Genomic DNA, 14,797 nt, shown 5'->3' with positions numbered 1-14,797 from the left:
TCATCACAGCCAAGGCTTTGTCTAACCAGGTATTAAAGTCTTCCAAGGATGGAGCTTTCATAGCTTCTCTGGGTAGCTTGTTCCAGTGCTTTACTACCCTCATAGTGAGAGAGTTTTTTTCTGATATCTAACCTAAACTTCCCTTGCTGCAACTTGAGACTATTGCTCCTTGTTCTGTCATCAGCCACCACTGAAAACAGCCCAGCTCCATCCTCTTTGAGACCACCGGTCATTGAAGGCTGTTATTAAATGCTCTCTCAGTCTTCTTTTTTCTAGACTGAATAAGCCCAGTTCCCTCAGCCTCTCCTCATAAATCACATGTCCCAGTCCACTAACCATTTTCATTGCCCTCCCCTGGACTCTTTCCAATTTGTCCACATCCTTTCTGTAGTGGGGGGCCCAAACTGAACACAGGACTCCAGATGTGGCCTTACTAGCACCAAATAAAGGGCATTAATCACTTCCCCTGATCTGTTGGCAATGCTCCTACTAATGCAGCCCAGTATGTTGCTAGCCTTCTTCACAAGGGCATACTGTTGGCTTATATTCAGCTTATTGTCCACTGTAATGCTTAGGTCCTTTTCTGGAGAGCCGGTACTTAGCCAGTCAGTCCCCAGCCTGTACTAGTGCATGGGATTGTTCCGTCCTAAGTGAAGGACTATGCATTTATCTTTATTGAACCTCATGGTATTTCTTTGGGTCCAATCCTCCAATTTGTCAAGCTGTCTCTGGATCCTAGCTATGAACAACATATGCCCCTGGTGGCTGGGGGGGCATGGTAGTGGTGAGAGCACAGTGGCAGCAGGAGCATGGCAGTGGTAAGCAGGAGCACCTGCAGATACTGCTGGTGCTGTCGGCAGCAGGGGGGCGGGGTAGTGAGTCCCAACCAGGGGTCAGTGACCACCCACAGAGGCCGCCGGCAGTATTGGCGGCATCCACCGGGAATTGCAGACCACCCACAGATGCTGCCAGCAGTGTCGATGGCAGGGTGGCGAGCAGCGACTGCCCGCAGGCACCTTTTTGTACAGTGTGCACATGCACCCATGTGCACCCCCTACGTGTCGCCGCTGATCCTAGCCCTACCCTCCATCTTACCTACTACTCCAATCACTTGTGGTCATTCGCAAACTTGCTGAGGGTGCACACTATCCCATCTTTTAGGTCACTGATGATGATATTGAGTAAAACCGACCCCAGGACCAAGCCATGGGGCACTCCACTTGACATTGCTACCAGCTAGACAAATCAAGCCACTGATCACTACCTTTTGAGCCCAACAATCCAGCCAGTTTTCTATCCACTTTACAGTCCATTCATCCAACCCAGACTTCCTTAGTTTGCTGACAAGAATGTTGTTGGAGACTGTATCAAAAGCCTTGCTAAAGTAAAGGTATATCCTGTCCACTGCTCTTTCTGCATCCACAGAGCTAGTCATCTCAAAGAAGACAGTCAAGCTGGTCAGGCATGACTTGCCCTTAGTGAATCCATGCCAACTGTTCCTAATCACCTTCTTCTCCTCCAATTGCTTAGAATAGATTCCTTGAGGACCTGCTCCATGATTTTTCCAGGGACTGAGCTAAGACTGATGGGTCCGTAGATCCCCAGATCCTCTTTTTTTTTCTTCTTAAAGACGGGCACTATATTTGCTCTTTTCCAATCATCCAGGATCTCTCCTGACTGCCACACAAGTTTTCAAAGATAATGGCCAGCAGCTCTGCAGTCATATCAGCCAACTCCCTCAACACCCTTGGGTGCATTGTGTTTGTCCCCATGGACTTGTACACATCCAACTTTTCTAAATAGTCCCCAACCTGTTCCTTTTGCACTGTTGGTTTCCCAAACTCTGCTGCTCAGCGCAGAAATCTGGGAACTGACCTTCCCTGTGAAGACTGAAGTGAAATAGGCATTGAGTACTTGAAGCTTTTCTGCATCATCTGTCATCCCCCATTTAGTAAGGGACCCACACTTTCCATCGTCTTCCTCGTGTTAGTAACATACTTGTAGAAACTTTCTTGCTACCCTTCATGTCCCTTGCTAGCTGCAACTTCAGTTGTGCTTTGGTCTTCCTGATTTCATCCCTGCATGCCAAAACAATGCTGCTATACTCCTTCCTAGTCACCTGTCCACATTTCTACTTCTTATAAGCTTCTGTTTTGTGTTTTAGCTCACTGAAGAGTTCCCTGCTAAGCCAACCTGGTCTTCTGGTGTATTTGCTAGCCTTCCTGCACATTGGGATGGTTCATTCCTACATCCTCAGTAACATTTCCTTAACCAGCTCTCCTAGACTTCTTTCTCCCCTCAGACTGGTTTCCCAGGGAATCCTGCCCATTAGTTCCTTGAGTACACTGAAGTCTGCTTTTCTGAACTCCAGGGTCCTTATTCTACTGTTCTCCTTCTTTCCTTCCCTCAGGATCCCAAGCTCAATCATCTTCTGATTGCTGCTGCCCAGGTTGCCATCCACTTCTATGTTCCCCACCAGTTCTTCCCTGTTTGTGAGCAGCAAATCAAAATGAGCATGGCCCCTCATTGGTCTCTCCAACCACTTGTCCTCAGCACTCTTACCAAACCTTCCTGGATAGCCTGTGCACTGCTGTATTGCCCTTTCAGGACATGTCAGAGTGACTGAAGTCCCACATGAGAACCAGGGCCTGTGATTGGGAAACTTGTGCTAGCTGTTTGAAGAAAGCTTTGTTACTAGCTCAGATTAACTAAACTGGAAGAGCCTTCCTGGCCATACCCAGAAACATTGGCGCATTCTCTTAGTCATGGTTCACGTTGTGATGGCACCACCCTCATCCAACTGTTCCAAGTGGCTGTTGCCAGCTCATGTAGGGGCATGCAGGGAGGAGGCAGAGGAAGGAGACAGTATGACAGAGCAAAGATAATGTTTTGGGGGAGCATGTACCTTAGTTTGGTGTTTTCAGGTTTTTGGACATTTATATTTGTGTATGATATCCTGGTTTTCTGAGGTCTAAGTGTCATCATCCTCACTGATCTGAAAGAGTAAAAGCCACTGACAAATAATTCTAAATGTATGTGAATGAAGTCTCTTGTCTCTGAATATGGATTTTGGAATAGTTTGGAACCTTCAGAAAAAACTGTGCAATTAAAAAATGACAAATTATACATTTAGATTATGCAGTAAAAGAAGCAGTGAAAATCCTGTACTACTCAAGCCAAAGTTAGTATCTCATCAAAAGTTAAAACTTTTTCCCCACAACTTGCCCAAAGGCAGTCTTAAATATGCACCTGAGGAAACATTAGAATTCAGAGAATTAGTATGGCTGAGGCGCTGTGACACCATATCATCTGAGGTGCTCCATGACTGCTAGCCAGTGCTTCTACGTACTCATCTCCATTCCAACATACTGTGCCACTTATACACTTGGTTCTTAGGCACATAAGTTTAGTTCATTCCAACCTGAAGAAGTCATCTTTCCCTCAATAGCTTTTCTAATACAGCTGTCCTAACAGGGCAGCAGACACTGTATATTAACTGAGAAATCCCAAACAGCTGATACCTTTTGGAGACAATCAGAGCCACAGTTTGCAGTGTCCCAAAATATTAAAGGAAACAGAGAGTTTTGCCAGGGTGTTTTAGGGCACAGTTATATTAAGAAACCTTTGCTCAACTGACCCCAAATTTCAGCCATTAAATCCACCCTAGTTGGCTGTGAGATATAGCTGTTCTTAAGCCACTCTAACTAAATATTGGGGCTAGGGACAGAAGTTACACATAAACCAGTTTAAGCCATCAGAAACTGGTTTAAACCTGTAACAGAATAGAAACTCAGGGCACATAAACCAGTTTCAAAATGGCTGAAACTGGTTTAAGATAGACCTGGTTGAATCTAGTATCCGATTTAACTGATTTGGGTCAAACCAGTTTATGAAACTTCTGTCCCAGACCCATTCCTGGTTCAAATTAAATCACAGTCCCCCAGCATCCCAGCATGATTTCCAGCCCTGGGCTGGGCTGTGCTATCTGCTCCAGAGAACAGTGCTGGCCCTGTCCCTCTGCTCCTTAGCTAAAGCAGTAAGGGTTGACTGACAAGGGAAGGGTGGGAGAGCAAGCCCAGTTGGGGATGCAGCCTAGTCTACAGGTCAGGGGGACTGTCCCCTGCAGGGAAACTCTGGCTGGGGTCTGGGACTAGAAGGGGGATTAAACACCCTTCCCCCATTTAAACTTACTGCTGGCTGCAACTGTGGACTACAAATCCCAGAGGCACCTGGAAGCAGGAAGAGGAAATGATGACCAACCCAGCAGAGTCCTGCTGCTATAATTCTGGACTGCAAATCCCAGAGACCTTGGGGGCAGCAGGAAGAGGAAGTGAACACTCAGCCAGAGAGCTGTGCTCTAGCACCCCCTACTTTGGGGGGGGCAAAATGGCTGATCTGACTGGAAGCCAGACTCTATTTCCCAGCAGCCCCTGCCCACATGCCCGGGGTCGGTCTCTATGGAGACCCCAGCTGCAGCAGTGCTGTGAAAGCTCAAGGCTGGGGTTTCCATGGGCTGGCAAGGCATGTACCAGAGCAGGACAGGGAGGTGCTCTGGAGCAGCTGGGATCTTGTGATGGAGGTAGCTTGCTCCAGAGCCAGGACAGAGATGTGATCAGTAGCCTGCATGCTCCAGGCAGGGGATCATGGTTCTGCCCCTGTTCCAGACCAGGCTGTCACTGCCGCAAGGAGCTGGGGCAGAGCTGCAGTCTCTTGTCTGCCCACCCCTGCCTGAAGTATGCAGACTACAGACAGCGGCTCTGCCCTGGTTCCAGAGCAAGCTACCCCCATCACAAGATCCCAGCGGCTCCAGAGCAGCCCCCTGCCCTGCTCTGCCACATGCTCTGCCACCATGGCTGGGGCTGGTCTCTATGGCAACCCCAGCCTTGTGCATTCACATGCAACTGGGATCTCTATGGAGACCAGCCCCAGCCGTGAGCAGGGGTGGCTGGGAAATGGAGTCCACTGCTGACCGGATCTGGCCCACAGGCTGGACTTTGCCCATCCCTGCCCTATCTTCTGATCTGAATCACTGCCAGCACGTGGCTGCATTACCTGAATCAAAGGTAAATGTCTGCTCACTTCTGTTTCAATTTAATCTCTTCAGTTTAGATTAACTGGAAAGACTGAATCGATTCAGCCTCAGGCTTTTTGACTGTCTGTACCTAGCCTAAGGCAACTTCACACAGTAGCAACTCTGCCTGAATCTCTCATTACAGAAGTATACAAGTGTCCCAGTTAAAGCCAATGACTTCTAGAGAACAGCAGAAGGAGAAAGGTTTGGCTAAATAAGAAGGATTATATCAAAACACCCAATATTTTAATGAAAGGAACTGAATATCCACACATTTGCACTTATGTACATTTTTGTGAGATATATATATAATTTTAAGCTGTTTACAAATAACATTTAATGCTTCAAATATTACATAATGTTGATATTATATTTCTAGCAGAAATAAATATATTGCACTTAAAAAGAAACTTTTCATTAGATGTTGCTTCATAGTTTATGTTCATAACTTCTTTTTCCATAAAAAGATTTCCCCCAACCCCATACACACAAACACACGCTCAGTACATGATGAATGTGCTCACATAATGCATTTTAAAGAACAAATTAAACACAGCAAACAGCAGAACTGTTAAAGAGGCTACATCCAGTTTTTACCTTCTCTATTTTGTAAAAGAAACCTTTTCTCATATTTCTGAAGGTAAAATAAGAGACTATTTAAAATGTGCTAGAGGTAAAATACAGCAAACTGTATTTTTTGTCCATAAGCTATAATAAGAAATTACTTCAGGGTACTCACTGAAATCACTGCCTAATTTTCTTGTAAAAAGGTAAGGAAGAGAAAATAAAAAATATATCATTTGGTAGACCAGAAATGATAATCATACTCTCAGTCCTGCTAGGAGTTAGTACCAGTGGAAAAAAAAATCCTGCCACAGATAGGCACAGACAGTCAGAGAAATCAAATCTCACAAAAACAAACCAAGAGAAAAACACGTTCTTGTGGTGAAAAACAATGTTACTCTCACTCCTGCACAGAGGATCAATGTAAGAGCTATTTCCGGAGCAGCTCCCCAAATAATAAGACTTGCATGGCACATGGGCCTTCCTGCCATCTCTGCATACAGGTGAACTTCATCAGTCTGTTTTGGATGCTTCTTAAAGTATATTTAAATATAATTTTCATTAATGCTCTATTAATACATACACATAGAGAAGTCTCAGAGGGCCTAATCACACCATCAATTCATCATTTAGCACATGCTGAGTACTGCAAGCTTTTTTTTTCCCTCCCATCAACATGCTCTGCCACCTGGCCAAAGAATATACTATTTGCTTTGTCTGCCAGACTCTCCTAAAGTGCTTGGCACCTGTCAGTTCTCATTATTTTCAAAGCTGTAAAGGTGCACATTTGCTAGGAAACTTTGTAAATGTTTCTCAGCACTGATGCTGCTCCATGAGTGCAACCAATCATGGAGCTCAGAAAACTGGTGCAGGCATTTTTGACTCACAAAGGAGGATGGCATAAGGACAGCCTGCAGCTGCCTCCACTAGAGCCCACTCCGAGGCAAAGCTGCATCAATGCTGAAAAATAACTACCACCATATCCCAGAGTGGACAAGATCTGCTGTTTTCCATGGACCCAGAAGGAATCATTTGAAAGTGATCTCTCAACTCATTTGTCTGCACTTCTTAAATCAGCTTATGCCCAGTGTAATTCAACCAATGAGTCTGAATTTGTATACTTGGCAGTCCCCTCCCAGCAGGCAGCTGACCAGATGGGAAAGTTCTGTGAAGTGAATGGCCAGATTTAAAATGTATTTGATGTTTAACATCTTTCAGATTCCAGAAATAAAAAAGACAAGCCAGATCAATGCATCTGAACAGTTGTTTTAGTCTTTGTGATGCCTTTGTTAAATACAAGACCTGAAGCTTATTACACTTTGAACCAGGCAGTTCAAAAATAGAAGGATAATCTTATCATTCTCTTAGAAAAGCAAATTCAGGCATGTTAACCCAACCCTTCTGAAAAGAACACAGGGCCCATTCTGCTCAGCCAAGAAAGCTCACTCAGGTAAGGCGCTGTCTGTGCGAGAAAAAACATGTGAAATAGTTTGCAAATATGAGTATGAATATTGCCGAGCATCCCTGAGCCATCTACCAGCAGCAGCTATTTGCCTGAAAGTGATGGTATTGTGACATGATCAATACAGACACCCTGGGAAGAATGTATTGAGTTCGTATCAAAACAACAACTGTTGTTTTTAAACAAAGATATCCTAGTATCCAAGTATTTAATATTTGGCTTACATGTTTAAGGATTTTGCCTGCAACAAATACTTTAAAGCAGATTGAAAACTGCCTCCTCTATGGAGTTCCTTCACTGCCAGTATCACTAACGGTAGCTAGCTGGATACCATCAGTAAGACTGCTAGGTGCAGTTCTGTCTCCATTAAGGTCAAGGAGAATTTTACCGTTGACTTTAGAGGTGCAGACATATCAGAATGTACATGGGAGGCACGGAGGACAGGGAATCACAGAAATAATGGGACAGACATTCCCCAATGTCATGAAAACTGCAAGGCAGTTGTTGCCATTCAGTTACACTGCACTCCCTATGGTTTGAAACCATATGAGCTCCACGGGATTGGGCAGTCGTTGATTTTGCAGATCAAGTCAACAGCAGAAAAGAATGGAGCTAAGAAGTGGACATACAGTCTACTTCTGGTAAAGTGCCCACAAACTTTCCATTGAAAAAAAGAGAGATGCATGCTGGTGGAAACTGCCATTTGCCGAGTTGGTGGGATGAGTATGGTGGAGAAGCCAGAAGGAGTTTTCCTACTGTAGGGAAGAACTGGTCATGCAGCAAAATAGAGAGGGCTGACTTTTCAGAGAGCCTAACCTATGGTCTGTGGAAGCAAACTATGGTCTGAGCCTTGTTCCCCACCTTACTGAAAAGACTGCAAACTGTGCCCACTAAAGGGAATATTCCATATGTATAGCGGGTGAAAATTTGCACCCTGCGTGTGTATTTTCCATGGAAGGGGACAGCTAGTGCCAAATGTTTCAGATGTGTATTACTTTCATTTTTGTAATGACTTGCTTTTCATTGAAAATTTTAGCCATTTGCAACAAAAAAAATCCAGGTTTTCTCCTACTAATATACAGTAGTTGTACCTTCATGAGAAACACGAAAGTTTCTCTGAAACATTTTCATGCCCTGTAACCATCACAGGGGAAATTTTAAATGGAGAATAGCATGACAAGATATAGAAAAGAGCCAATGAGATCATATGATTTATTTCTAAGGCTCTGCTTAATAAGTCTTTGCAAGTCACTCTGAAAGAATAGTTTCCAAATACAAAGACTAGTTCAGCTCATCTCTTCCACCCTTCATAAGACAACTGAAAGTGGTTTACTTGCTTCAGCATTTTCTAGCATATAGAAAAAAACAGTTTTAAAGCTGCTACGCTGAATTCTAATCAGACTTATACCCCATGCAATGCTAGATAAATCAATGATATTGCATAAGAAATACTGGTATATTAGCTTGGTAAATACTACACCTACCAGTTTATACAGTTGGAAGAAAAGCAAAAGAGTACCATTCTTCTTCCAAATCTGCACTGAATATCTCAGTAAGACAATTTTTGTTGCGTTTGGAGGGTGGCCTGGAGCCTTTTCACCACACCTCTGATCTGTAGCTGTTCAGTTTATCTAAGACTGGAGTTCATAGCAAAATGGGTCTTTTACCACATATAACTTCAGCCAAAATGGACACGCACGTGCAAAATCCTAGTAAATAGGTAAGTCAGGCCAAATTCTGTGCTTACTTACAGCCTATCAAAGTTGACAAAGCATTTGGACTGTTACCTGAATTTGTGACATTCCCTAATCCAAAAATTATGAGTGGATGATGAAGTTCACCAGTAAAAAAAAAACAACTTACTAGTTGCCTTAAACAATTTTACACCCATCCTTGCAGCATGCTGTACAGTGCATAGGTAGAAGTTGAGGTAATGCTGAAGCAATGGCATCCATTCATTCTATGGCAAAATCATCCAGATTTTAAAAGTAGTCAGTATGCTTAGGGCTTATTAATACACTTCTTATCTGTGGGAACAGATTTTTCAGCTCGATCAGAACACAATGTAACAGAGACTGGGGAAAGCATAAAAAGGTCTTACTGTGAGCATCAGGCATGACTACCCTTCCTCCATTTGAGAAGAAACATGCTTGACCCACTTACTCTCATTCCCCATACTGAAAATATATGAGGTAGCCACCAGTAAAGTGGTGCTAGGTATTGCACCAAGAAGCATGACTGAGCCTTAGAGCAGTACTGATCATTCCCTGGGCATGCACCAGGCAGTGGCAGCATTACATTTTGTTGGCATATCTCATGTGTGGAGTGAGACAAGCGGGAAAACTTTTTATGGCAGCACTTGCTAGCACGGTCAGAGACAGTGTGGACGTAGCCTTATTGGTAGGGGTGCATACGGCAAGTGAATGGGATACAGGTAAAAGAGAGATGGGTGACTTGTCTTTCACTTCACTGAAACATGGCACATGCTGAAGTCCCTACTGTATCATATTATAACACTTACAGGGTTGGCATATAAGAGAACAGTGCTTTTATGGAAGGTATGCCATTCAAAGCCTATTTTCCATCATCCTAAGATTTGTGATACACTATTGCAAAGCCTCTTTTTATCAGTTGGTTATGTAACTGAGGTCATTAGACATGTACGTCTTGTGCAGACATACAAGAACTGTATGCTGACTGAGCTGCCTGGACCATTGCCTTTCCATGAGAACAGTTGCTTCCTTGCATATGGAGAATTTCACCCTTGTGCACTTAGCCAGTATGAGGCCAGGCATGTCTTAAGACTTTATGGCTCATAGGTCTCATGCTGCCTCTTTGTACCAGGGTAAATTTTGCCCATAATGCTAATTATGGTTCTTACATCAGATAATGACTAGCAACTCCAGTTTAAAGCCAAAATGCTAACAATGGCTTACCCAAAAATGCTTAATTAGAAATCCACACAATATCCATCCTCATGAAGAAATAGCATGTGCCAAATTCTCTGTGTTGATATATGTCTCAGGCAACTCTACTAACCATATAGAGACATAAACAAGCAAAAAAAAATTGGCCTTGATCTACAAAAGCAGCATATCTAGTAACAGCATCTGTGACCCAACCCATGAAAATCAAGGGAGCTGGTGAATTGTGATGTGTCGATCATACTCAAGTACTAACATTTGGAAGCTGGGCAGGCAGATCTATATGTTAAAAGAATAGGGTCAAATTTTGTTTTCTCCTTACAAGTGCACAGTTGGACACAAGGATCCTTTGCAATCAATTGCAGATAAATGTTTTAGTTTAAAAGTTGGAGATTTTTGGTTTTCAGATTGAAGCTCAAAAACAGTATTTGCCTCCATCACTCTTGAGAGATGGTTAATTGGCCCCTTCTGAGATATGAGAAGTTCATTTTTAGACTGAAAGCAAAGAATACAATATCTCTGCGGCAATTCTGTAATGCAGTCTTCTTTTCTGACCTGATACAACCCTGTGGACTAAATGAAAATGAAAGGATGAATTCAACTGAATTACATTTGGTTGGTTTTTCCCTCATGAAAATATCAATTAATAATTAATTGTTAACTATTAAATACTGTTCTTAATAAAGATAAGCAAATGTGGGGGGGGGATAATAAAAAAGGACAATGGCTTTCTCCCGCCCCTGTCCATTTTCCAGCAAACTGATGCTGAGATAGCCTAAACATGCTCAAAGCTGTAGCAATAAATCTGGGGGGTGGTTGGCTTGTATTATTCAGTAGAGAGGGAGTTCAGTAAGAGTATTGCCTCTTTCAGAATCCTTTTAGCATGTGAAAAAAAACCTATACACAATTAATTTGTACACTGTTGCATAATGCAACCTCTTTCCACTACTATGATGCACCTTTGGATCAACCTGTACTTGATTAAAAATCTTGCACACTTTGGAATCCATTTGGCTGTATTAGACACATGGTTCTTTGAGCAACTCCAAGCTGTGTTCTCTTCCAGTGATCCTTCAATGGAGGAATCTATATCCATCATGCATTATGTTAGCTGGTTTTTTATGAGTTCAACTCTCTTCTTCCATAGACCTTTCAGGAAGGTCCCTTGTATTTTCATACCAAATTTGCACACTGAAAATCTTGATTTCTCTTGTCTTATGTCAGTCATACAAATGGTGTCATTACTGCAGAGGAGTGACGCAGTCCCTGAATAGCTGCATAAGGCCCCTGCTGAAAATAATGGTGGTATCTTGGCATGTGGAATGAGGGAAACGTTGGGCCACTACCTTGCATTGAGCTGGCAATGGCAGATGGGGTAAGGGGCATTCCTAGGCGGCTGTATGGAGGCAAAGATCCTTGAATTGGATGAGGAATGGGAGTAGCTATAGATGCAGTGCTGGTACCAAGGGCGGTCAAGGACTGCGGGTGCTGAAATCCAGGAAAACTGGTTGATGATGATACCCAAGAGCTGAGAGATAAGTTATCAGATGTGGTAAAAGCTGATCCTGTGAACAAGGAGAAAAATAAATGATTCATGCTTGCATAGTAGTATATAAAGCAACTAGAACAGCAAAAAGAAAAAAGGAATCTTATAGAGCAATACAGTTTTTAAAGATGAGCTATGAGTGCAAATCAGTATTTTCCCCAAAGATTTCTCTCTCTTTCCCTCTCTAACTTCTTTTTATGTTTTCATTCACCAAAGGTCCCACTTTACCTGTATATAATATGGATAAAACCTCTCTCTAAACAAGGCTTCATTTTAAGAAACTGGTTGTGGTTGCCTGGACAGTAGAATCAGCCTTGCAGATTGGTTTTCGATGGCATTCCACAGAATCTACCACTTTACACAACATTAGGTTCTACTGATTTTTCAGTCTGTGAATAGATCTATATATTCTATCTACTGTTAATGCTGGTCCCAAAAAGTTAAACATCTGATTACTCAGATTCAAGTTTCATTTCATTTCATCACCGAACTGAGGAGATATACATTTTTTCATATCTGGCCAGTTGAGCTGGTTGAAATTTTGAGGAATTAAAAACAGGGTCATTTCAAAGCGCTTCTGTTATTTCGTTATTACTTGCAGAGTTCTAGAGGTTAGCTAGTAACCATGACCAATAAGATCTATAGAATTGCCTTAACACTGAAATCTGCCACAATATCTTGAAATATTGGAAGCACTTCTATTAAAAATTTGCGCTCAACAGAGGAATGCTCTATTTTCATATGTAATTATTTTTATCTTGTAAACTTTCAAAAAATTACTAGTTCCAGAAACGTTGGACCACACAGAATTTCTTTTAAATGAAATGTCTTTTTTTCTCAGCATTTCCAAACTAAAAAGGAGGAAGCTAATTTCTTTAAATTGCAAATGAAAATATATTTGGTTTTGTCAGCAATCAGACAGTCACTTTCAAAGAGTCTAATGCAGATGTTATAGATTGTTCTACTTGGTATTTAGTTTAGCCTTGTCTAGCATTTCTCCCAACTATATAGTTGATCCGATAACAGGTTTTACCAAACAAATCCTGTTTCTCACAAAGGCTAGAGTCAGTTAGTATTATTTATATATACAACTGGTTATCGTTATCTGCCTGGGTTTGCACATAAGTAAATACTATAAAAATTCCACTAATGTCTTTTTTTATTTAAAGAACTCAAAATGTTGTTCATATCCCTTTTGCATTTGCATGCCTATTTGAATCCTAATTTCATTAAAATCAACAGCAAATTCCTGTTGACTTCCAGTGGGGGGTCACAATTTCTTCCCTACAGGGATATTTTAGGAAATAAATTTTCTGGAAAACACGTTTGACAAAGCAAAAAGTTAAGCCAAAATTGCAAAGTCGTCTTTGGGGAAAAAGAAATATTTCCATTGCAATTATCAGTACTAGCTTTAGAATCTGACATTAAGAGATGATCAGATAATCAGAGAAGATAAATAATATGAAGATATTTATCTGTCAAGGAAAAACAGTTTGCCTGTCAGATACTGACTTCCAAACAAGCTATTTGAAAACAAACTGTAGACACACAATGATCTGCAGTTTCAAATAATAAATATTTGTTAGAAAACACCATCTGCTCCTGGGAAAACCATTAAAACAGAAAAAATAAACAAATGCATTGGTTGAGTTATTCCATGATGAACGCTTCACCTGCTCAACCAGAGAGAAAGAGTGATGTGGAGTAATGGAGTTACACCAGCTGAGGGTATGGCCTAGCAATCCTGGAAAATGGAGTATTATATTTAGATCATGTATTAGCAAACTCTGCTGGGCAATCTTCAGTTAAAAATGAGCATTTCCTGCCCCTCCCCTCCCCCCCACACACACAGAGGGCTTGGAAATGGGAACAGTGCTCTTATCAACCCTATATGAAGTCAGAGGACAAGACAAGAGCATTGCCTTTATGAAAGCAGACAGAATTGTTTCACCTCAAGTGGCCACCACGTACTAAGCAGTACAAGAAGTCAGCATGCAGAGAAAAATGCAACACAAGTTAATGCCAGTAAGCAATCCCACAGGACTAAGTCAAGGTCTAGGTTCAGTGGCAGAGTGACTGCAGATGCAATTTGTCCAGCAAGAATCCACTTGGAAGGCACCTCAGAATAGCCATTTGTTTAGCAATTGGTAAATCAAGCAAAACTGAGGTGAAAGGCTCAGGCAGGGTTGGGGCTTTAATCCATCAGGTTGTTAAAAATGAAGGCTTAAGAGATAAGGTCAATGTTCCAGTCTGCTCTCACCCTGCCACACTGCTCTCGCCCTGTCACACTGCTCAGACAATTCAAAGTAGCCATAAGCGGGCTGGAGGTGGACAGCGAGAAGCTTATTATGAGTAAGGGAACTCGCTGCTGGCCTAAAGGTGGTGGAGACCTTTTGTACCAGTTATTACTGCACTTACTCTCAGTATAGGACCTTGCCAGAGATGAAGAAGGGACACAGTGGAGTAGACTTACACACCTCTGGTGTATGCCATGGGCTTTACATCAGTGGCATAAGGGGGAGCAACTCCACAGGGTCAGACAGCAGTGGTTGGCACAGGCACAGTCTGGCTACATGGGGAGTTTAGCCCTTAGTTTTGTCACTTCAAGATCGTTTTCCTACCTCTGCTTTGTGTTGCCTGGCTCTCATCTCCCAGATCATCTTCTCCATAGGTTCTAATAGGGGAGCGTGCATAAGAATGTTTCTGAATAAGGCTCTCCACACTTTCTCTGTGGAAGAAAACAATATAGGATGTCAGTAGGCTCCTCACCTGCATCAGAATGTAAGCCATAGAATAATTCTCTACTAAAACTAAATCTAATGTGACTGGTATGAAGAGATGAATTGAGCCTAGACACTAGACTGAGAATATAATTCATTAGGAAAAAAATCTCTTTGACAAATTTTGCCACTCTATTGCCTATGAAATGTCCAGACGGCCACAATCTTCTCATCTATATTTGTTATTCATATTTATTTAACAAAAAAGTTTAGCATATTTCAGTTATATTGTGGCCTGTTAAAAATACCACACTCATTGTTGCTCAGATGCAATGTTGCTTTTTCTCCTTGAATGAATGGCAACACATTCATAGCCAAATTTCCAGTGTGAAACCTATCAGTTCTTGTAGACAATGAATATAAAACTGGCATTCAACAAAAACTGAAAGTGCAACTTCAAACTGGTGAACACTTGTGCTGGGAAAGCCCCATCTCGGTCAGTAGCGATGA

The 14,797-nt window shown here is 42.1% G+C and overlaps 1 protein-coding gene across 1 annotated transcript in view; it reads right to left on the bottom strand.

Moving 5' to 3' along the window:
* Positions 1–5,313: 5,313 nt before the first annotated feature.
* The window catches only part of TBX20 (T-box transcription factor 20), a 50,955-nt gene continuing 41,471 nt past the window's right edge, over positions 5,314–14,797 (bottom strand). Inside the window, exons 7-8 of the mRNA XM_090050165.1 lie at positions 14,189–14,295; positions 5,314–11,586 (exon numbers count right to left, since the gene is read on the bottom strand). Coding sequence (XP_089906291.1) covers positions 11,246–11,586; positions 14,189–14,295 — 448 coding nt within the window. The 3' untranslated portion in view covers positions 5,314–11,245. The remainder of the gene's footprint in view (positions 11,587–14,188; positions 14,296–14,797) is intronic.

This window comes from Crocodylus siamensis, chromosome 5, assembly GCF_052110815.1.
Source record: "Crocodylus siamensis isolate JL-2025a chromosome 5, ASM5211081v1, whole genome shotgun sequence".
NCBI classification, from domain to species: domain Eukaryota; kingdom Metazoa; phylum Chordata; order Crocodylia; family Crocodylidae; genus Crocodylus; species Crocodylus siamensis.
The sequence above is the reverse complement of the archived record's forward strand: the minus strand, read 5'-3'. Positions and strand labels throughout refer to the sequence as shown.